This window comes from Sander lucioperca, chromosome 1 (genome assembly GCF_008315115.2).
Source record: "Sander lucioperca isolate FBNREF2018 chromosome 1, SLUC_FBN_1.2, whole genome shotgun sequence".
Taxonomy (NCBI): Eukaryota; Metazoa; Chordata; class Actinopteri; order Perciformes; family Percidae; genus Sander; species Sander lucioperca.
Window position 1 is genome coordinate 43,661,824 of NC_050173.1, and position 24,649 is coordinate 43,686,472.

At 40.0% G+C, this 24,649-nt stretch overlaps 2 protein-coding genes across 4 annotated transcripts; one reads left to right on the plus strand and one right to left on the minus strand.

Moving 5' to 3' along the window:
- Window positions 1-705: 705 nt before the first annotated feature.
- LOC116062470 (thiosulfate sulfurtransferase/rhodanese-like domain-containing protein 2) lies at window positions 706-7,106 on the minus strand. Of its 2 annotated transcripts, XM_031317152.2 has the most exons (9): window positions 6,752-7,103; window positions 5,771-6,063; window positions 5,499-5,607; window positions 4,496-4,615; window positions 3,821-3,926; window positions 3,470-3,585; window positions 2,997-3,155; window positions 2,185-2,323; window positions 832-2,018 (listed from the first exon to the last, which is right to left on the minus strand). In XM_031317152.2, the coding sequence occupies exons 1-9, from the start codon at window positions 6,881-6,883 to the stop codon at window positions 1,789-1,791; spliced, it is 1,404 nt and encodes a 467-aa protein (XP_031173012.1). In that variant the 5' UTR covers window positions 6,884-7,103; the 3' UTR covers window positions 832-1,788. The 2 variants fall into 2 exon arrangements, with proteins under 2 accessions (XP_035860589.1, XP_031173012.1); XM_036004696.1 differs by lacking the exon at window positions 2,185-2,323 and having other exon boundaries at window positions 706-2,018; window positions 6,752-7,106.
- A 168-nt stretch (window positions 7,107-7,274) lies between these two features.
- Window positions 7,275-23,599, plus strand: LOC116062479 (nuclear cap-binding protein subunit 1). Of its 2 annotated transcripts, none has more exons than XM_031317160.2 (23): window positions 7,275-7,539; window positions 8,293-8,381; window positions 9,004-9,104; window positions 9,197-9,353; window positions 9,439-9,546; window positions 9,973-10,094; window positions 10,887-10,956; window positions 11,187-11,402; window positions 11,691-11,788; window positions 11,887-11,950; window positions 12,041-12,151; window positions 13,332-13,396; window positions 13,513-13,575; window positions 13,675-13,749; window positions 14,325-14,428; window positions 15,324-15,446; window positions 15,535-15,637; window positions 15,996-16,089; window positions 17,390-17,493; window positions 17,589-17,706; window positions 18,484-18,627; window positions 22,056-22,169; window positions 22,956-23,599. In XM_031317160.2, the coding sequence occupies exons 1-23, from the start codon at window positions 7,503-7,505 to the stop codon at window positions 23,067-23,069; spliced, it is 2,394 nt and encodes a 797-aa protein (XP_031173020.1). In that variant the 5' UTR covers window positions 7,275-7,502; the 3' UTR covers window positions 23,070-23,599. The 2 variants fall into 2 exon arrangements, with proteins under 2 accessions (XP_031173020.1, XP_031173021.1); XM_031317161.2 differs by having other exon boundaries at window positions 18,487-18,627.
- The last annotated feature ends 1,050 nt before the right edge of the window (window positions 23,600-24,649 follow it).

Consider the following 24,649-nt stretch of genomic DNA (forward strand, 5'->3'; position numbering starts at 1 on the left):
ACTAAACCAAGTTAGGTGTTTGTATTTTATTAAATATATTTGCAAATATAGGAGTAACACGATTTCACAAAAGGCACAGCAGCCCCGTGTGGAAAAGTGTCTTCAATGAGTGAACAGAAACACTGAGCTTAAATACATCTTCAGAGTGACAGCACACACGCACTTGGCTTAACATGACTCTGCATTTCTCACAGGCAATCTGATACACAGAGAAACAATCTCAAACACAGGAGACATCTTGAAGCCATTTCGCCTCTACCCCCCCTGTACATCTCCACTGGCATGGGAGAACTGAATCTGCACATAGAGATAGTGTACTGTGACCTTGTACCTTTATCGGTCTAAACAAAGGCTGTACGCATTCGTCTCCAGACTTCGTGTACGCAGTCTACATGTGGGAATGAGATAAACTCCCTTCCAGCATTGTGAGAGAAACAGATAAAGAAATAAAACAAGAATATTAAGAATCATGCTTAAATGTAATTTTTGCCATTAATCCAATTAATTGTACATTATTGTATATGCCTATAGGGTTGGAGTTATTTATATATGATTATCCCTGACCATCGCACATATTGTGAACTTTTGCACACCCTGCATAAAACGTACAACCTTAAAGTTATATTGTACATACTTGTTAGTGTCTTTTACATATTTGAATGTAATATTTCTATTCTATATTAATGTTCTTAACGGTTACAGTACTTTGCTCTATTGTTTATTCCATTTTCATGTTTATTGTAGGCTATGCACCAAACACGCCAAGACAAATTCTATGCAAGTGAAAATACATCCCATTCTGATTATAGTATGACTCGACAAGTAGCAACATTACCTAGACTCTTTATTTCTGCACATATGTATTTGCAAAGATAATTGCACAAATAGTGTAGAAGGCCTAAAAGTAGGATATACATTGTATGCAGCTTTTGAATTTCCTTTCTTGTTTTATTTCACTGTAAACTGTTTTTTTAATTATCTTTCTTACCTTCATTACCTGTTTCCTATGATTAGACTAGAAATCAATATGTCTAGTTCAGATGAAACATTATACTACACCAAGGCTTCTATATTAATAACTGAAAAATTATGTAAAACTTTATATAAAAATTATGCTAAAATCCCTCATTGGGAGACCTGTCGAAATTAAGACTTACCAATACACTTATCATTACTCGTGGCCTGCTTTTGCATGGTTTCATATTGATACGTGTTTATACTCGTATACGTTGAGGTGAATTCTTTCAAAAATGGGTCATCCTGAGTAAGGCACACAGATGTGTTTAAGCCAAACCTGCAGTCTCAGTAACCTGCTTTGATCAGAGATTACATGGTTTAGAGAGCACAAGATAACTGCTATAAATTGTGTTTTTGGTATTTTTGTATCTATGCTTTTTTTTGCAGCATAACTTTAAACTACTTAAATTTAAAATTGAATGTGAAACCATGCAATTTCTCTCACACACACACACACACACACACACACACACACACACACAAGTTAATATCTCCTGAAACAGAGTGATGAGCTATCCCAGTTTCATGAATAAAATGTTCATGTAATACAAATCTTATATCAAATTCATGGATGTCTTTAGAATAAAACTTCTTAGAAACAGTAAATCTGACTTAATTTCCCACATTCATATTTAAAAAAAAAAAATCATGACTTTAAAAATACACTGGGCACCTTCCGCTAATTCTAGTTGTACATTGTGGTCAACCCCTGACAGGCAGGATTTTTCATGTGGCTGCAAGCACTAATGTCCAATCGTTAGCACTCTGTCGCTACACATCCCGAGGGATTCTGGGACGCCCTTCAGTGCACTCGCATTCCTCTTTGTGATGTGGAACGGTGGGGGATGACTCGCTCTGAGCATGTCCTTTGGTTTGGCAGGTGGGGCAGCAGGCGGTGCATCCGTCCCGTCTGCAGCCGGGACAGGACAGAACCAGCTGACAGCACAACTTGGTGGAACAGAGTTTGTACTGGTCCCAGGGACAGCCGCAGTACCTGCAGTCTGAACAGACACAGAATTACTTAAATTTGACATAACTTTAAACACAACGACTAACATTAGATAACAACTAAATGTTAGTGTTTCTAAATGGTTTCGGATGCTGTGCTGTTGACAATTTCTTTCTATTATCCGTTATGCTGATGATGGCCTTTGTGCACAAACTAACCTGAGATGATGTCATCGTTGGAGGAGATGGTGTAGCGTTCATCAAACACAAAAAGTTTCCCTCGATAGAAACCCTCTGGGAATCTCTCCAGATACTTGTGGATTCCCCCTTTCAGCTGGTAAACCTCTTTACACACATCCTACAGGTTGACAAACAATTCCAATGTAGATTGCAAATCTTGTAAACAATCGGTCTCTGGTCCTTACAACTACAATTAAAAAATGATGTCACATTTTCCTTAAAAAGGTGCAGTAGGTAAGACTTATAAAACTAACTTTCTGTCAAATTTCCTGAAACTGACCCTATGTTCCAGTAGAACTACATGAAGCAGGTCATTTAAAAATAAATCCAGCTCCTCTGGTACCACCTACAGCCTGTAGTGTGATTTGCAAAAATCCACCGCTCCCTGTTCAGATGCACCAATCAGGGCCAGGGGGGGCGGGTGTCTAACGGCGTGTCAATCACTGCTCATGGACACGCATTCATTCTCCCTTGTGGGGGGAGGGGCTTAGGAGACCGTTTTGGGCTTTAGCAGAAAGGGGGGAGGGACTGAGTCGATGTTCAAATTTTTTGGCTAAGTCCTGGATTTTTGCAGTCCTACCTACGGCACCGTTAACTATTTGCTTTAAGTAACAGTTGATCCAAGTACACAAGTAGACAACAACTAAACAGATCACCCCCCCCCCCCGTGGAAAATCAGCTGCCTGCAAAATGGGAGTTACTGCATGACAAGCCAGTTCCATAAGCTGCTTCACATTTAAAAAGAGTCCCAATGGCATTCTTTAGTTCACATCAAACACAAGTCAACTTACTTTGGAGCGGAGGTATGCAGAGCCGCGCTCACAGCGGATCCCTCCTGTGCAGTACATCAAGACCTTCTTGTCTCTGAACAGTTCAAGGTTTTGGTCGACGTAGTCGGGGAAGTAGCTGAACTTACGGATGCTCGGGGCCAGACACTGAGTAAACTGCCCCTGAAGTAATACAATAAATCACTGTTTAGAATGCCACTGAATCTCATAGGAATTAAGGAATTCATTTAAATAAACAGTCCATCAGAAAATGCTATCATTTTCTACTTAATGCAAAGTTAGTGAAAAATACACTTCAATATCAGTGGTACCTTAGGGGTCTGGCGTTCTCACTGTAAATAGTTAAATACAGTATTTGTTTAAGGCAGCTGGTGGAGATATGGCACAAATGAACAAATGATCAGATGTACAATCTATATAGCATGTAGAACCTGTGCAAGTCAATGTTTTTAGAGGGAAATTGATATATTACTTACAATTTTACTCTCGTAAAAATTGCGGCAGTCCAGGAGGACGGTGTCATTGCATAAGTCCCCTTTAGCCAACAGAGCCTGTACTTCTTTATGAAACTCCTCCGGTTCCAGATGATCCCCTGAGAGGTAAAACAGCAATAAAAAAAAAAACTTTGTGATATTAATAGTAAACCACATTCCAAGCAGTAACAACATAAAAACACCTGAGCAATTCTACCAATGTATGTATATGAAGAATACAACAAACTGAGTTATAGGCATTAGTATATTATAGGCACGGTTAACAGTGGTAGGATTTTTTTTTTTTTTTTTTTACTGTAAACATAGTATTGTTGTTGTTAACACAAACTATACCTGCCAGTTGGTAGGAAACAACATCAGGATCCATTCCCATTGGGACAATTTCCTTATAGACCCCGACCCTCAGGTCTTTAAAACACCCTGCGCCGCCATCACTTGTCTAAACACACACACACACACACACACACACACACACTTCATTTCAATAAAGTATCTAGTAAAAATAAATGTTTTATGTTCAATGTCATGAATGATGATTATTTAATGTAATGCTAATAATTCCTCTGAAAACATAGGCTTAAAACTTACCGTATGCTATGGCCACCCAGTCAGGGTTCAACATTATCACCATCTACCAGCCAAATGCTGGTAAAATATGCAAGTGGCTGGTAGATTTGCTTCGCTCACCAGCCAAAAAAACAAACACAACGGTAATCTATTGAATGGTTGCTAAAATTTGAACATTCACTAGCCATTTGGCTGGTGGACAAAAAAGTTAATTTTTAACCCTGCACCCAGTGGAACACAAAACAGAATGAACATTTTCGTGCTGAGTGCCGTGTAGAAAAGGTATAACAGTTTTCTGCCGTGTAGAAAACTGTTATACCTTTTCTACACGGCAGAAAACTGTTCATGTTAGAATATACAGAAATGATTTTTGTTTTATAAAACAAAAAGCATTTCTGCATTTCTGTGTATTCTATCATCCAACATGAGTTGGAGTCTGACCTTAAAGTCCTCCTTGTCCATCTTGAAGAGAGGGTGTGAACGCATTGCGTCGATGTAAACATCAGTGGCCATATTGGTGCCGCCAATTGTTCCATTGATGCCTTCAGTCGCCACCCTCACCTGAAGAAGATGATCATGACGTATTTTATTTTATTTATTTTAAAGTGCCCATATTATGAAAAAATCACTTTTTCTGGGATTTGGGGTGTTATGTTGTGTCTCTGGTGCTTCCACACACATACAAACTTTGAAAAAAATCCACCCATGCTGTTTAGAGTGAGATACGGTTTCTGAATGTGTCCTGCCTTCAGTCTCTGGGTGAGCTGTTCAAAATCGGCACGGCTTGTGACATCACAAGCCGAAACGAGCAGGCTAACCGCATCCATTAGCTCGTAGCGTTAGCATGCTAACGCTATGGCTAACGCTAGCATGCTAACGCTAGCATGCTACCTCGTTCTCAATAGCAAAGCACTGCTACAACACACACAAGTTCACCATAATCTACAAAAGAACTACTTACATGTGCGCCCTCATTTAGAAGTCTCCCAGCTAATCCTGCCTTGTAACTGACCGAAGTTGTAGAAACAGCCTTTCTTTTACTGTCTATGGAGCTAGCTAGCTGACATGATCTACATCTGAGCTACTGGGCATGTGTAGTGCAATCAAAGATAGTACAGAAGAAGAAGAAGAAAAGAGGTCTCACTCTGTAGCTAAAACAGAGACCAGCTGAAAAGAGGATCTGCAGCAGTGAGAGAGAGCGGTGCAGTACAACACAAATATGGTGTTTTTTGAAAATTAAACCATGTAAACCTATTCTGGTACAACCTTAAAATACAATTATGAACCTGAAAATGAGCATAATATGGCTGCTTTAAGGGGACAGTTACATTTATTTAAATGTTCTTTTCTTCTTACAATTATAAAAACATGTTTCTTTATCTTGTTCCCAATGGAAACAATGTGTAGTCTCCCAGCTGGAGGTAGGATAAGAGAATTTATTTACCTTGCCCGTTAGGTGGAGCTTCTCACACAAAGCTTTCTGCCAAGCACAGATAACATGTGGATCCTCCACTTGACAGTAGCGATAATAGAGAAGAACCTTGCCTGGACCACTGAAAAGAAGAATTACATAAGGCGACATCAGTATGTATTTAATAAAATCTGAAATTATAATCAATATTTTATAAATGACATGTGTTAATACAATTCTAAGATGATTTTCTTTTCTAAACCGGCAACTGAAACCAGGCAGGAGAATCCAAATGTGACCAGTACTTTTGAAGTTGCTCCTCAGAGATGTGACTAGTTTCAGGTATCCATGCAGAAATGTCCACCGGCTCGGCCTCACGCTCATTCGTCTGCTGTGTTTCAGGTTCTTCTTCTTCCAACTGGCTTAACAAATGCTCATATGCGGCATGTGTGAGCTGCTGTATTTCAGTATCATGAGTCCAGGCCACATGTTTGTGAATGGCAGAGTGTTCCTTGAAAGTCTGGCCACAGCAGCACCAAGATGTGCTTTCTCCTTCCTGACTGCCCTCCCTCTTGGACGCCACAAAGGCAGCAAATGACTGTCGAGAAGAAAATGTGTGAAGTGCTTTTAATGTAGCACAGTCAAATCCTTTTTTTTAAATAAAAACTGTATTATCAAAATGTGTTTTAACAGTAGAAATAGCCCAACCTTGTCAGTACGCTCTGGTAGACTATGTTGTCTGACTATAGTCAGTAACATGCGTTTCTAAATGACGGCAAATATATTTTCGGCATATTAATAAATCAATGTATTCCAGCAAGCCGACATACATGTTACAATAATCGTCAGTCTTATTTTATTGGTTTATTTGATAGGGACCATGTATATTTATGAACATTGTTGTATAAAAACATCATATGCCAGAATTAGTTAAAATACTTAAAAATACTTTCCATCTGCAGTCTATATCGGCCCAGCTGATTTATCGGTCGGAACTTTGTGTACAATTTATTAATTAAATATATTGTTTTTATGTCCTTTAGCATAATGTAGACTGTAGAGACTAGAAAATGATAATTTTTAGAAGATTTGCATTGCTTATATATATATATATATATATATATATATATATATATATATATATATATATATATATAGCTACAGCTGTAGCTACCTGAACACACACTGAAACACAACCGTGTACTCAGCTGTGTTCACTCATCTGGTAACGTCACATGCGGTAAATAAAAAATAAAAAAAAGTTCAGTGTTCCTGTTGTCACTCACCTTCCTCCTGCAGAGGCTGTAGCACCTTCTTTGTGAGGCAGACAGTTGTTTCTCCTGTTTCAGACCATTACATGTCGAAGTGTCCAGATCCCAGTCCATGAACTCTAAACAAGGGGCATCATCCGCTGCCATGTTTTAAGGCTCTTTTATCAACTTAACTAGGAAACGCTTTGTCGTCTGAACATATATGAGTTATACGTCGCCAGGATATTCAATGTTGACCTAATCTTGGCAAACATTAAATATAAAGTCTTAAACATGCCAATACATTTAACATAGCTACCTAACTGTCACCAAGCGTGCAGCAAAAAAAGGCACTGAACATCGGACGAAAAAGGAAAGTACACTTTCCGGTTGGAAAAAAAAAAAAAAAAATCCTAGGATGGCGATGGCATAACCCGCCCTACTCTCCCTCTGATTGGCTAGCACTCGCTGTCTGCTCTGGTTGACTAAGTTTGGGCAAGAGTAGTGGGATTGGTTAAAGTTAGGGTAAAATGGGCAGGTTAAACCAATCAGAGGTAAAGTCAGGCAGAGTTGGGCGGGACATGCCTTCGCCATCCTAGGGGAAAAAAATACTCGTTTCCGGTTGCCTCTGATGTGCCTCACTTGAATCTGACCGCTATTATTTTTCTGCACTAATCTAGCAGCGGCCCGGCTGAATGATCTAGAAGCTTGTTTAGCCGACTTATTATTTTGTTTCATAATAATTTCTCGTTGAATTACCTTACATCTTAACGAAGCGGAGTGAAAGATGTCTAGGAGACGACACAGCGACAGCGAAAATGAGGGTTAGTGGACGTTACATGTGTTTAGCTAATTCAGACGGTTAGGCTAACGAGTGGCGGCTAGCTAACGTTAGCGTGTTTCTGTTAACGTTAATCTTTTGCTTGGTGCAATCACGCTGATGCTGATTGTTAATTTATTCACAAGGCCAGGGTTTAGTCTTGCCATCGTTAACGTTAGCCAAAAAGTGCAAAACACTCAATATTTGTTTTCGCAATCGTGGCTTGAAAGCGACAAGATTGAACAAACTGTAACGTTAACGTTACTGCTAGCTAACGTTACTGTGCTAGCTGCCCTTAACCAGTGTAGCTAACGTTAGTATGGGGGCGGCAACCAATACAAATACCTCCAGTGAGAGTCTTCTATAAGGTTATCTGCGATTCACGCACGTCGGGCTAATTAAAACTGTAGCTACATACTGATTATCAATCAATATTTATTTTTTCAAAAATACTGAATCAAACATAGCCCGTGATGCAGCGTAATAGCGTTTTCCGGTTAATAATACAGGGTCAGCAGATAGCCCTGATGACCTATTGTCTCGGCTCTTATTATGTACATTTGGTTAAGTGCCCCTCTAAGGGGAGCTTAGTTAAAAATCAAAATTTAAAACCGGGCTGTATTACTATATCCACATCTCATGTGTTAATTCGTTTTTAGGGTGGATTTTCCCATCAAGGCAGCCCTTGAGTTATTCCCTCAGCTAATGTTTCTCATTCCACTCAATCTGTGCTTATTTTGTTCATTTACTCTTCCAGGAGGTCAGGCACATAAAAGGAGGAGAACGTCTGAGCCCATTGAAATTGAAGACCGCCTGGAGTCACTGATATGTCGTGTAGGGGAGAAGGTAAAAGGACAACTTTGGAAATGTACTTCTTGCTCAGTCTATTGAGTCCTACATCAACCATGTTCTGCTCTGTCTCACTCTGATCCAAATAGTACACTGCTTTAGCCTGGTTGACACCAGACCCTTCTCAGTTGTAACTGAGAGCGGGTCTGGGCAAGCTTCATTCACAGCCCATTTCCAAAGGGGCGTCACCAATTGACGCCGCTCAAATGCCTCTGGGCGCAATTGGATAGTCCTTCAGCCAATCAGACCAAAGATCCGGGTGACGTAGCAGCGACAGCGGCATCAACGGGTTGCTGTGCTTCGGTGGCCGTCATGTTGAATGTAAACAAAAAGCTGCTCGCCGTCGCTGCGCTATCATCATTGTGTAAAGCCCGCCTCAACGGTTGTGATTGGTGCCTCGATTTGGAAAAATTGGAAATGGGCTTGAATGGGCTCTTGGCCAGACGGGCTTGCAGAGCAAATCTCAAATTTGCCGGAAGTTCGTCAGGGTTTTCCCAGGCTAACACTGCTTTACTTCTGAAAGCAATCGCCAGAACTTTTTTTGATAGCGTTTGCCGTAGTTCAGTATACTGTAGTCCCGTGCAAACCAACTCAAATGCTTCATTTTTTCTCTCCACAGAGTACATCGTCCCTGGAGAGCAACTTGGAGGGCCTTGCAGGCGTGTTGGAGGCTGACCTTCCAAACTACAAAAACAAAATCCTGCGCATTTTATGTGCTGTGTAAGTTCATACCCGTTCTCGCCCTTTTACTGTTGGAACGATCACTTGTTTTGCGTGGCCGTTTTTTTCAAGGAGTTGTCTTTTGTTGACAGTGCTCGCCTCCTACCTGAGAAGCTGACAGTGTATACGACTTTAGTTGGCCTCTTGAACGCCAGGAACTACAACTTTGGGGGCGAGTTTGTGGAGGCCATGATCAGACAACTCAAGGAGACACTGAAAAACAACTTGTACAATGAAGCTGTTTACTTGGTAATGTGACTTTTCATAAGCACCTAAAATGATGCTTACGTCTTTCTTCTTTTCTTTTTTTAAACATCGTGTCTTCTTTTTGTAGGTGCGTTTTCTGTCTGACTTGGTTAACTGCCATGTGATTGCTGCTCCTTCAATGGTGGCCATGTTTGAAAACTTTGTCAGTGTTACCCAAGAGGAAGATGTACCACAGGTAGGTAGAAATGGGTGAGGTGGAATCAGCATGCCATTACGTTGACTACACTTAAGTAATAAAGGAATCAACACACTTTACTTATTAATTGTAAATCCAGTCATGGCGCTGAATGATAGGGGTGACGATAGGTGTTTTGAAGCTATTTCTATCACACAAAAATGTTAAAAACTCGTAGATTTTCACTACCGAGTTATGCATTAATAGCTAAACTCTTTAGATTTAGAGTTTAATGCAAAGACAATCCTTGACTTAAACACCAGCTTACTTTAGAGGTGGGTGACCATGCTCAACACATTACTATTATCATTATTATGGGAATCACCATGCTTTTCAGCAGGTTTTGGCTGCAATCCTGGTTTTTGTTGAGGTTGAAAATGAGCAATGTGTGATTTTGTAAGTGGCCTTGTGTGTGTTTTTCCCCAGGTTCGGTCGGACTGGTTTGTGTATGTGGTGCTGTCCTGTCTGCCGTGGGTCGGTAAGGAGCTTTACGAGAAGAAGGACGTTGAAATGGACCGACTACTCAGCCAGATCGAAGGCTACCTCAAGTAAGATGTCTCCTTGCTTTCTTGCTCATTAGTCTCAGCTCAGTGTTTCCCACAGATCCGAAAGCAATTTGTGGCGGGGGTGTAAGAGTAAAACAAAAAATGACATAATAATAAGTTTATTTGATTCACAGCTGCTATATAGTGTTTTGACCTCGACAACTCAACTGCATTTTACCACAAACTTGCGACTAGTTAACTTTCTAAAGCAGGCGCAATCGCTTGTTTGCTAAGAGTCGGGTCGGTGATTGTGAATGTGTGATTGTGTAAAGGTGTTCACGAGATAGATACCGACCTTTTAGTGAACTTGTGAATTTCGCCAGTCGTCTTCTCTCCTTTATGGAGACAGACGCTGTGGGCTCGATGGTGTTTTAAGCCTCCAATGTCCCCTTACAGGCAGCTAACCCTCACCTTAACACGAACATAACTTCTTTGACATAACCATTGCCGCGCTGCCTGGAAGGCGACGTTGGGGGCTAAAAACACCAAACACCGTGTGTGTGTGTGTGTGTCACAAGTGACAGAGAGACGGAGGAGAGCAGGGAAAGGAAATGCAGAAGAACGTGTTTTAAATAGCGTTTAAAAAAAAAATAATTAAATAACGAAACGCAATGTGCGGCGGCTGGTGTTGATAGTGAGGCGCACCGCCACACGTTAGTCTATGTGTGGGAAACACTGCAGCTCTTGTCTGTGTCTTTTAGGTTTTTTTGCTGAAACTCTTGCTATTTGTCAAATCATGTTATTTGTTCTGTCAGGCTGCTCCTTCTTAATGTCACACCTGTCTTTTATTTTTAGGCGGCGAGTAAAGACACACGTCCCCATGCTGCAGGTGTGGACAGCAGAGAAGCCCCACCCACAAGAGGAGGTGAGCGACCTATGGAAGCACTACAGTTCTCCTTTTTCATTGTTAAGATGTGAAGCACATTCTCGTGAAGTTCACGTTGAAGTGAAGTCCTAAGATCACTTCAGTTTCAGCCATTTATCTCTAAATATTGCGTCTTCTTCGGTACGATTCTTTCCACGGGTCTCTTTTGTAACCCACCTGAATGGCCTGTTTAAGTTGACCCCCCCTTTCTCTCTGTGTCCTTCCCTCAGTACCTGGACTGCCTTTGGGCCCAGATTCAGAAGCTAAAGAAAGACCGCTGGCAGGAGCGCCACATCCTTCGTCCATACATCGCCTTTGACAGCGTGCTCTGTGAGGCCCTGCAACACAACCTGCCCCCCTTCACTCCACCGGGCCACATGCCCGACGCCCAGTACCCCATGCCCCGGGTTGTCTTCCGTATGTTCGACTACACCGACGCCCCGGAGGTATTTCAACTCTTGGCTGTGAAAAACACACGTGCCAATTTGTTACAGATTTCTATTGAATTAGGTGTATGATGTACATGAACGATGAATGGGAAAGCGTGTCCAAACTTTTGACTGGTTCTGTATAATCCCAGTAAGCTAAATATAAGATAATTAAATGCATTTTAGGCCTCTTGAAATTTAGTTTTTGTAATGCTTTAAAAAGGTCTGAGTTTAATGGGACACATTTGAGTTTTTCATTTTCCGTTGTGCCTAAAAAAAAAACCCGTCTGTCCTCTTTATCCTCAGGGTCCCGTTATGCCCGGCAGTCATTCTGTGGAGAGATTTGTCATAGAAGAAAACCTGCACTGTATCATCAAGACCCACTGGAGAGAGAGGAAAACATGGTGGGTAACACGCTCCACCACGTTTCAGTTTTGTCAGGTCTGACTGTGCAACTCCAATGTTTTAACGCTTCTGATATTTATTTATTTTTACCTTTTAGTGCTGCCCAGTTACTTAGCTATCCAGGGAAAAATAAGATCCCGCTCAACTATCACATCGTGGAGGTACACCTGTTATTTATTTTTATTTTTTTTACAAGCTACGTGCTGAGGAAAATGAAAGGCTGTTTCAAAATATGCTTCTTTTTTTTTCAGGTGATCTTTGGAGAACTTTTCCAGCTGCCATCTCCCCCTCACATCGACGTCATGTACACCACGCTGCTTATTGAACTGTGCAAACTGCAGCCCGGATCATTGCCACAAGTTGTATCCTTGACCGTTTGCATCACTGCGGTTTATGTTAAAACCATTTTCTGACAACCCCCGTAACTTCTGAACTCTCCTCGTGAGGCTACATGGTTGTCACGCTGGTGTGTTTCAAGCTGCCGCAGAAAAATCACACAGAGTTTTCCCCCAGTGTATTGCAAGCCGGTGGCCCAGGCCTAAGTTGCCCCCCCCCCACCACCACCAGAGCCCGTTTTTCTCCCATCCCGGAATGCTGTGTGGACTAGCCAGACCCTCCTCTGCTCGGCAAGCGCGTTGATGGTCGAGACTAGCGCTGACCTAATGTAGGGCCCTATGGAGTCTGTCTTTAAGCTTTTATGAAATTCGTTATTTCGTGATTCCGTCCATTATTTGGTATCACTGAAACTATTGGGAATGCTGCCATCAGTCTGGGACTGGCCCCAGCCGGGCCTTTGTCAAAAAAAAAAAAACTTGCCACCGGGCCTAACAACTTCTCGGGGGGTGAGGGGTGGGGGGGCGGGGACCCTGATCACATAATGACATTGCACACCCACTAAACCAGTGTTTCTCAAATGGGGGTAAGTGTACCCCTAGGGGTACTTTGGAGTACTGCAGGGGGTACGTGACATTTTTGCAAAAATGCTAATTTAAAAACATGTCATGCATAATTCCTAAAATAATTATACTATAATAATGAATGAATTAAGAGATGGATTCTTAACATTTTGAAAATGTAGCATTTAAATGTTTTTTGTTTAAAAAAAGGTTGTTGTTTAGTGAATCTATCACTACCTCTTTATATAGACTTATTTTTTTTCTACCAAAAATGTTTTGCGCTGGTCAGGGGGTACTTGGCTTAAAAAAGCAATTCAAAGGGGGGTACAATATTGAAAAAAAGTTTGAGAAACACTGCACTACACAGATCTCTGAACAGTGTCAGCGATGGAGTGGACAAAATTCATATTTTAGTTAATTATATATATATTTTTTTCACATTATTATCTTGATATTTACTTGATGTTACATTTTTCTAAAGTACTCAAAAACATTTAGTCAGTGGTTAAACAATTTATCATTAAGACAAATGTTTCTGACTATATAATGACAAACTTTTTTCAAAGTACTCCACAGGGTGTTGAACAGAAAGAACCCATATTTTTTTCACTTTAAAAGAGACTTTAACTTAACCCCTGCCTGTTAGTTGGCCCAAGCCACTGAGATGCTGTACATGAGACTGGACACCATGAACAGCAGCTGCGTAGACCGGTAATTCAGTTGCACATTTCCTTTCACTGGATGGGTGAAAATTGTAACTGAAGTAGTTCCTGTCTTTTGATTTAACACCGTCATGTCGTCTCTTTCCATTTCCTTCATATTTGTAGACTAATCAACTGGTTTTCTCATCATTTGAGCAACTTCCAGTTTCGATGGAGCTGGGATGACTGGTGAGTGATCCTGTGACGGGACAGAGAGAGCTTTTATAGCGCCTGTTTATTGTTTTACACCGTTGACGGTATGATCGTGTGTCTTCTATAATAATAAAGGTCTGACTGCTTGACCATGGATCTAGAGAAGCCCAAGCCCAAGTTTGTCAAAGAGGTTCTGGAGAAGAGTATGAGGTATTTTTGCATGTTTTCTACAAGATGAAATGCTTTCAAATGTGAATTTTCCTTCTCGTTAAAGGTACTGTAGGTAGGATTGTGAAGATCCAGGACTTAGCCAAAGAATTTGAACATCGACAACTTCTCAGTCCCTCCCCCCTTTCTGCTAAAGCCCAAAACTGTCTCTCACCTACTGCACCTTTAACTTGAAGTGAATTTATAAAAAAGTATTTTCTGTAATTAGTGGAGCTTTAAAGCAACACTAGAGAACTTTTCCCGCTTCGGTCCCCCTACAGGTTGGAAGTGGAATTGTCCATTACATTACATTATGCAAGTTTGCCAGATCGGGTAGCGGATCTGTAGTTCGAATGAACTGGACAATGTAATGTAATGGACAATTCCGCTTCCAACCTGTAGGGGAACCGATGCGGGAAAAGTTCTCTAGTGTTGCTTTAATGCATTTCCCCTCTGAAGAAGTCGAAAATTACTTGTTTTCCGTCATTAATTCTTAAAATGAAATATTTTAGTTGATCCTTTAATCTGGAAAGTGTCTCCTTGAACTAAAGTCATCCGTTTGCTCTTTGTCCCTGCAGACTTTCATACCATCAGCGGATAGTGGACATCGTCCCTCCAACCTTCTCAGCACTCATCCCAGCCGAACCCATCTTTAGTTACAAATACGAAGACGAGAGCGCTTGTAAGAACGCTTAAAATATATATATTTTTTTTTTACTCAACAGCAGGCCCAAACAGAATCTGCAGATTTGGTCAGCGGTGATCCAAAATGAAAATCTGCAGGACTGTGCTTCTGTTTGTGGTGAAGATGTTAACATTGAGTTCAATTTATATAAAAAAATAAAATAAAATCTAAATCTGCGTCCGCAGATTCCGTCTGGCCCTGCAAATAGTAGTCTATATCCACGTTGTTTTGCTGCAGGGTAAATCCAGACAGCTAGCTAGACTATCTGTCCAATCTGAGTTTTCTGTCGCACAACTTAAACAACTTTTGAATGTACACACGTTCCACCAAAACAAGTTCCTTCCCGAGGCTATTTTGCAGCGGCTCCGTCCGGCACTTAGCGACGCCCATGATGATTGTGATTGGTTTAAAGAAATGCCAATATCATCATATCATCATCATTATCACGCCGGATGCATGTATTGTCCAATCTGAGTTTTCTCTCACACGACTAAAACAACTTTTGAACGTACACGTTCCACCAAAACAAGTTCCTTCCCGAGGCTATTTTGCAGCGGCTCTTGGCGGAGCTTAGCACCGCCCAAGACGATTCTGATTGGTTTAAAGAAATGGCAATAAACCAGAGGACGTTCTTCTCCCATCCCGGAATGCTGTGTGGACTAGCCAGACCCTCCTCCGCAGCGCTGTGGAGGAAGGTCTGTCAATGCGAGACTATGCAGACAGTAGTATAATCTGCTAAACCCTGCCCAGGAAAGAATTTCCCAGCATTAAATAACATTTAAAGTATTTTTGTTTTCCTCTTGTCAGCCTTGAATGGTTCCAAAGATCTGTCTGTAACTGGCATATAAGTTTAGACCTGAATACCTGACAGAATGTCTCACTTGCGTCACAGCTTCGTTACCCGGTTACCCAGCATCCGTCACTGTTGGAAACGCCATTAAGAACCGAGCGTCCAACGAAGAGATCCTAACCATCCTCAAAGAAGTGCCCAACCCCAACCAAGAAGACGATGATGGTTAGTTTCTTATTTTATTTTTGCGTTATTGTAATTTTTTCATTCAAGGTAGTTTTCACATTTTTTTCTGTGCACTCTCTCCTTCCAGATGAGGGCGAGAGCTTCAACCCTCTGAAGGTGGACGTCTTCCTGCAGACTCTGCTCCATCTGGCAGCCAAATCCTTCAGCCACTCCTTCAGCGCCCTCGGCAAGTAAGTTTGCCCACCATGTGATTTAAGCCAAGGCTTATTTTTGCCTCTCCTATAATCTCCATAGAATCACCCAGAAATCCAACAAAGCTAAATTAAACTAAATACTTGAGTACAATTCTAGAAATATTTACATTTTTCAATCAATAAGAACTGTTGGAAATATCTAAAGGAACTGAACTCTGGAAAGAAAAAAACCATCTGAATTGACTGGGTGTTTTTCAAAAAAACCTCTGATGTTGTAAAAGTTGCCCCAACAGGATCCAGCAGTCGTATGCTAACCCCGAGTACGTTTCACAATCACGTTTTTGTTTTGCGTGAATCCCGTCCTGCTGTCCTCACGTGCATCTGATCTCTCCAGGTTCCATGAAATCCTGAAGGCCCTGACGGAGAGCGACGAGGGGAAGCTGCACATCCTCAAGGTGGTTTATGACGTGTGGAGAAATCACCCGCAGGTACAAACAACAACACAACGTTTTTTTCTTCTTAAATTAAGAGTGGAAAAGGTTCAAACCCGAAAAAAACATTCAATCAGTGATAGAGAGTTACAGTGTGGATGTTTAGTATTTAGAAATGGATAGAAATGTATAAATCGTGTGGCGTTGGCCGTTTGGTTAGCCCTCGTGTTGTCTTCCCCCGCCGACCGTGCACTTGTTGTCCTCTCAGGTCAAAATAGAAAATTAACACTTCTAAGATTTTTAGAGTTAACATATTGTGTGTTTTTGGCTGCATTGCTGATTGATTGATTGATTATTTGTTGTTATAAAACGACAACACCACACCGGATCTAGCTAGACCGGAAACAAAACGGGGTGTGAGTCCGAGACCCGGTGCTAATACGGCACCGGTGCCTTAACGACCGTTATCTACCGGACCGAATAGCAACGCGGATTTCGGTGCCTTATTAAGGTGCCACTTAAATGCCTGTGCTTCTCTCTGATGCTCCGAAAACGGAAGTTAGAGGGAACTGAAACATCGCCACACAGGACACTAGTCAACACTACACTTAGCAGCAGCTGGAGTAAACACGGTTAAAATGCGACTAAAAAAGAATAAGAAAAAGTATTTCACTGGAGAGGATTCTAACACCAGACTGTAGCTGCCAGCCTCGTGGTGCATTCAAAGTTATTGTAAAATACCCTTTTCACATCCAGTGGTTGTTTTCGCCATTTTGTGCTCCTTATTTTTTTATTTTATTTTTTTAGATCAACTTTTTATTTTTATATTTTTGAACATACAGAAGAGACAAATACAATTGAACAAGGTGCTAATTTAAAAAAAAAGAAAGAAAAAGACTTAACTATGACATTAATGCAATTAATCGCGATTTAAATATTTTAATCGTTTGACAGCACTAATATATATATATATATATATATCTATATATATATATATATATATATATATATATATATATATACACACATACATACATACATACATACATACATACATACATACACACACACACACACACACACACACACACACAAAAGAAACAAACGGGACCGAAAAGGTGTAGGTGAAGCCTGAGCTTATTACACCTGCCCTTTTTAAATGAATTCTATTCTTTCATACGAAGATGAAAGTTACAGAAACTAAGTATACACTATATAACCCAGTACGACACCAACAATCCCCTACGTTTTGTGTACCTTCTGGTATTCACACTTCTGTTTTATAGTTGTTAATCAGCTTATGTTTAGATCATTTTTTTAATCGGCCGATTGTGTTACACATTTTCATGTCACACAGATGATCGCAGTGTTGGTGGACAAAATGATTCGGACGCAGATCGTGGACTGCGCTGCTGTGGCCAACTGGCTCTTCTCTCAGGATATGGCTCACGAGTTCACCAGGTGGGGAGGGAAATGGAGTTTTGCCAACGATTTTTCTTTTGTGTGCCTCTCTCTGCCTGCCTCTGTAAAATAAAAACAATGTTATCCTCCTCTAGACTTTTCATCTGGGAGATTCTTCACTCGACCATCCGGAAGATGGACAAACACGTCCAGAAGATCCAGCAGGAGTTGGAGGAGGCCAAGGACAAACTGGAGAAACAGCAGCATAAGAGGGTAACTTCATCCATCCCATTATGTCCGTCCTTTTACATTAACGAGTGAGAATGAGCATTAAATGAATGGAGTTGGTTTAGTTTAGTTCATTTTGAACATTGTTAAAAAATAAGAAGATAAAAAATAAATAACAATATGAATACCAAAACCAACAAAAACAGAATACACAGCAAACATATCTTTCAAGATTAATGTAAAGGATTCCCGTGTTCAAAATTGAGTAGGAAGAATTTAAAAAACAAAAAGAACTTTTCTGGTCCTACCGCCTTTTTCTACTTTTGAACTTGTATGCAAACAATTAAATTCTTCACTTATTTCTATATGTATACATACACAAACATGCATATATACTAGAGGTGTGAAACTGATCGTTCGATTACGATTATCATGTCTTCGATTCCATATCTCGATGCATCACGATGCATCAAATACAGTTCTCTATTAAAGCCATATAGGATATTTAATTCAAAAACAAAACATTCTGCAGTGCTCTAATACTAAATAAATTGGATACATAAAACTACAGCACTGAGCACATGGCACTTCCTGAATGTGCAAAACATAACAGAATATGTAAACAAGAATGTCGTTAGGCCTACATTAACTTGTAAACGAAAGTCGATTATCGATGCAGCATCGTCCACGATTCGATGCGTCGATTATTTCATTCAACACCTCTAATATATACATACTTACACGCACATATACACATGCGTACACAAGTTTAAGGTTTAAAGTAGGAAGGGTTTAATGTTTGTGTGTGCGTTTGTTCCCCAGCAGAAGGACAGCGGGGACGACGAGGACATGGACAAGAACAGCGAGGACGAGGAGGGCCAGTTGGAGGAGCAGATCGAGAGGCTACAGGAGAAGGTGGAGTCGGCTCAGAGCGAACAGAAGAACCTCTTCCTCGTCATCTTCCAGGTGCTGAAGGGCCGCCGGGGAACTCTGAGATCTTTAGACATTACGGGCCCTATTTTAACTATCTAAGCGCACGGCGTGAAACACATGGCGCAGGTGCAAAAAAGGGTCCGTGCGGCGGGCGCATGGTTCAAAAGGGTTGTACTTAGTGTCTTCATTAATCATAGGTGTGTTTTGGGCGTAATATGCAATAAACCAATCAGAGACAGAGTATCAACTCCCATTCCCTTTAAAAGCCAGGCGTGTTTGGACCTTTTACAAACTATTGCTATTATGATGGAGGATTTGCACCGTAATATTTTTATTTGTAATATTTTGTGTGTGTGTGTGTGTGTGTGTGTGTGTGTGTGTGTGTGTGTGTGTGTGTGTGTGTGTGTGTGTGTGTGTGTGTGTGTGTGTGTGTGTGTGACAAGCATAGTGTGCGCGCGCTGTACTCGAGCCTAGGGGCATTTTACTAATGCGCTGTTAAAATAATCAAATGCTGCGCTACTGACTTTAGACCAGGTTTTTGTTGGTCAATGGTGTGACCACTTTCTGCTGCCTCAAGATAGCAATACGCCAAGAATGCACCTGAACACTCCTCCCTGTAAGACCAGTACGCCCATGGGCGCACAGATGGCCGCAGGTGCATTTGCTATTTAAACGACGCGGTCTTAAACTAGCAAAGACACTTGCTTGGGGCTTTGCGCCGGGTGCAAGATAGGGCCCCGTCTGTCCGAAGCAACTTACAGTTGCTATACAGTATATATTAGAGGTTGACAACTATACAGTATATATTAGAGGTTGACAACTATACAGTATATATTAGAGGTTGACAGCTATACAGTATATATTAGAGGTTGACAACTATACAGTATATATTAGAGGTTGACAGCTATACAGTATATATTAGAGGTTGACAACTATACAGTATATATTAGAGGTTGACAGCTATACAGTATATATTAGAGGTTGACAGCTATACAGTATATATTAGAGGTTGACAACTATACAGTATATATTAGAGGTTGACAGCTATACAGTATATATTAGAGGTTGACAACTATACAGTATATATTAGAGGTTGACAACTATACAGTATATATTAGAGGTTGACAGCTATACAGTATATATTAGAGGTTGACAACTATACAGTATATATTAGAGGTTGACAGCTATACAGTATATATTAGAGGTTGACAACTATACAGTATATATTAGAGGTTGACAGCTATACAGTATATATTAGAGGTTGACAGCTATACAGTATATATTAGAGCTATACAGTATATATTAGAGGTTGACAACTATACAGTATATATTAGAGGTTGACAACTATACAGTATATATTAGAGGTTGACAGCTATACAGTATATATTAGAGCTATACAGTATATATTAGAGGTTGACAGCTATACAGTATATATTAGAGCTATACAGTATATATTAGAGGTTGACAGCTATACAGTATATATTAGAGGTTGACAACTATACAGTATATATTAGAGGTTGACAACTATACAGTATATATTAGAGCTATACAGTATATATTAGAGGTTGACAACTATACAGTATATATTAGAGCTATACAGTATATATTAGAGGTTGACAGCTATACAGTATATATTAGAGCTATACAGTATATATTAGAGGTTGACAACTATACAGTATATATTAGAGCTATACAGTATATATTAGAGCTATACAGTATATATTAGAGGTTGACAACTATACAGTATATATTAGAGCTATACAGTATATATTAGAGGTTGACAACTATACAGTATATATTAGAGCTATACAGTATATATTAGAGGTTGACAACTATACAGTATATATTAGAGGTTGACAGCTATACAGTATATATTAGAGGTTGACAACTATACAGTATATATTAGAGGTTGACAACTATACAGTATATATTAGAGGTTGACAACTATACAGTATATATTAGAGGTTGACAGCTATACAGTATATATTAGAGCTATACAGTATATATTAGAGGTTGACAACTATACAGTATATATTAGAGCTATACAGTATATATTAGAGGTTGACAACTATACAGTATATATTAGAGGTTGACAGCTATACCGTATATATTAGAGCTATACAGTATATATTAGAGGTTGACAGCTATACAGTATATATTAGAGGTTGACAGCTATACAGTATATATTAGAGGTTGACAACTATACAGTATATATTAGAGGTTGACAACTATACAGTATATATTAGAGCTATACAGTATATATTAGAGGTTGACAACTATACAGTATATATTAGAGCTATACAGTATATATTAGAGGTTGACAGCTATACAGTATATATTAGAGGTTGACAGCTATACAGTATATATTAGAGGTTGACAGCTATACAGTATATATTAGAGGTTGACAACTATACAGTATAAGAGGTTGACAGCTATACAGTATATATTAGAGGTTGACAGCTATACAGTATATATTAGAGGTTGACAACTATACAGTATATATTAGAGGTTGACAACTATACAGTATATATTAGAGGTTGACAACTATACAGTATATATTAGAGCTATACAGTATATATTAGAGGTTGACAACTATACAGTATATATTAGAGCTATACAGTATATATTAGAGGTTGACAGCTATACAGTATATATTAGAGGTTGACAGCTATACAGTATATATTAGAGCTATACAGTATATATTAGAGGTTGACAGCTATACAGTATATATTAGAGCTATACAGTATATATTAGAGCTATACAGTATATATTAGAGGTTGACAACTATACAGTATATATTAGAGGTTGACAGCTATACAGTATATATTAGAGGTTGACAGCTATACAGTATATATTAGAGGTTGACAGCTATACAGTATATATTAGAGGTTGACAGCTATACAGTATATATTAGAGGCCACACGCCTCTGGAGCAACTAGGGGTTAAGTGTCACTAGGGGTTAGGCCTTGTTAAGTCTTGATGTATCGCAGTGGAATCAAAGTCATTTTCTGAACTTACCAGACTGTTCTAGCTGTTCTCTTATTTGCCTTTACCCACTTAGTCATTATATCCACGTTACTGATGATTATTTATCACAAAGCTCAATAATTGTCAACCCTACAATATCTTTGCAATATCGTATTTGGTCAAAAATAGCGTGATATTTGATTTTCTCCATATCGTCCTGCCCTAGTTCTGAGCAGAACTCACACGTGAATATGCAGAACAGAGAAAGAAAGTGGATAGAAACGCACAACAATCTTTGCTGTTTTTCTAGTAATTCTATACATTTCTTTGGATGGGAACGTGACTATAGACGAGAGGGACGTTATCCGAGTCGAACTTTATAACTCAGGCTGATGAGATGGACCCATTATTCCGTATACAGGCCCCTGTTTGGTGCAGCTTTACCATACATTTTCGTGCGCTCGTTTGAATGTCGTTCTTTTCCCTCCCACAGCGCTTCATCATGCTGTTGACGGAGCACCTGGTTCGCTGTGAGACGGGCAGCGTCGACATCACCACGCCCTGGTACAAGAACTGTGTTGGGCGGCTGCAGCAGGTGTTTCTCATGGTAAAACATTACACACACGCGCACGCCAGGGGCGGGAATCTTCACCGATCTCACGATTCAATTCGATTACGATTATCCTGTCGAACGATTTGAATCGATTCGATATCACGACGCGTCACCTCCTCAATATTATTATATATTGCTACACATGGTTTTCATCAACAAATTCAAGCAGTCAGATATATCTGAACTCTTTATAGATAGATAGATAGATAGATAGATAGATAGATAGATAGATAGATAGATGGAAAATCAACAAGTAACATCAGTAGGCTATAATCGATTATGGTCTGTCACTGCATCGATGCAGAATGGTCCACCCCTAGTCTATATCCTCAACGTTCCACTTCCGGTATTAGTCCGTTGCCATCGGAAATTCCGCCAAATTTCACTCTTTTCGGCCAGATGTCCTCCTGCTTTCTCTGTGTTGGAATTTTAAACTGCAGTGGATTTCTGAGGACTATGGTTAACTGCTCCTCAGATCTCTGCAGGGTAAATCCAGACAGCTAGCTAGACTATCTGTCCAATCTGAGTTTTCTGTCACACGACTAAAACAAGCTTTGAACGTACACATGTTCCACCAAAACAAGTTCCTTCCAAACGCCCATCCCGGAATGCTATGTGGACTAGCCTAAAGCGAGACTACAACGCCCCTAACACACACAGACTGCACTAACACATTGTGTGTGTGTGTGTGTGTGTGTGTGTGTGTGTGTGTGTGTGTGTGTGTGTGTGTGTGTGTTCGTTCGTTCTCTGCATAATGTGATGTCCTTTCTTGTTCCACAGCACCATGTTACCATCCAGCAGTACATGGGAACCCTGGAGAACCTGCTGTTCACCGCCGAGCTCGATCCCCACATCCTGGCCGTGTACCAACAGTTCTGTGCCCTCCAACTCTGAGACACACACACATATACACACACACACACACACACGTAATTGGACGGAATGTGTACTTGTGTTCACACAGTACCTGTGCTAAACCTACACATTAGAAACTACTAGCTCTTGCATCAAGAATCTCCTCATTACAGTTCTTTTTTTTAATTTTACATCTGTTTTGTGTTTGGTGCCATGTGACATGTTAGTTTTGTGCGACTTCAACGGAGGATGTCTTTCAAAAGTAAGATTTCAAACAAGATTTTGACAAATCCTCTGTCACTAATTTGCTGTAATGTTCCTTTATTTGTTTTATTTTTGCTTGATTTTTAATTCCGTTTTATTTTTACATCCTGCTCGTATTCTTATGAATGGGTCTTTTTAAAACTGTCCGAACTGTCTGAGTCCAGACGGAGCTGGAGAAGTGATCGTAGGAGACTGGGCTTCAGGTCGGCTCTGATTTGATTCTGATCGATCAGGAGAGCGCTCTACTTTTTATATTTGTGTTATGTGGAACTTGGAAAGGATTAAAACTCTGCAGTCTTTATCCGCCTGCTTGTTTGTGTCATGTCGTATTCTTCACCTCAGCCGCTAACTGCCACTCATCAATGTTAAACATGGCATCCAAATGTGTCAATCCCACCAACATATACAGAATCAGCACTGAATTAATTCCCTTTATTGCACAAAACCCACAACCGTATAAGCAATTTTACAAATAAAATCCATTAACAAGTAGTTAAATGCTGTTATTAGACTTATTATAGCCACAACACAATGACAGTCACACTTCAATTAACCCACATGATTCAAGGTACAATTGTATTAAGTTTGGTTCATCTGCTCATTAATACAGTTGATAACTAACAGGAGTATCGGGTAGTCGGTCTGAGATCCAGAGAACCTGCAGGAAAACCTGACTAGCATGTCAAGTTTATACATTTTATTAAGAGTATGTCAGTAAACAGTACATTTTCTAGTGGTATTAGTACAGTGGGTTAAGATACAAATGTGCTGCTGATGATGTGACTATACATTGAGTTATTTTGAACAGTTCCATGTGGAGTCTGACAGCAGAAACTGTTCCAGTGATCCAAAACGGTCAGTGTAACGCTTATCAGTTCAATTTTCTAAGCACAAACGGACATTTGGAAAAACAGAAAAATGGGTTCCAATATCCAATTTTTCATTTTTTTTTCCGCCTTGACAAACTAAAAAATTGGATCTTTAAACTGTTTTTCCAATTTTCTGTTTTTATTCAGAGGATCAGAAATTTAGAAAATTACAAAATTGCATCTGCGCTCCAGTTATTCAATACTGCAATGGTATTCTCTCCCTCGTTCCGCCTAGCTACGCCCCCCCCACTCGAAACCATCAGTTGCAAGCACCTCTGACCCCAAAGTCTATCAGTTTTTAGGTTTTTTTTGGGTCCATATGCAGTTAATGACCTGCATATTACGCAAAGTAGAGGAAGAGAATACCATTGCAGTATTGAATACTTGGAGCTCAGATGCAATTTTGTAATTTTCTAAATTTCTGATCCTCTGAATAAAAAACAGAAAATTGGAAAAACAGTTTAAAGATCCAATTTTTTAATTTGT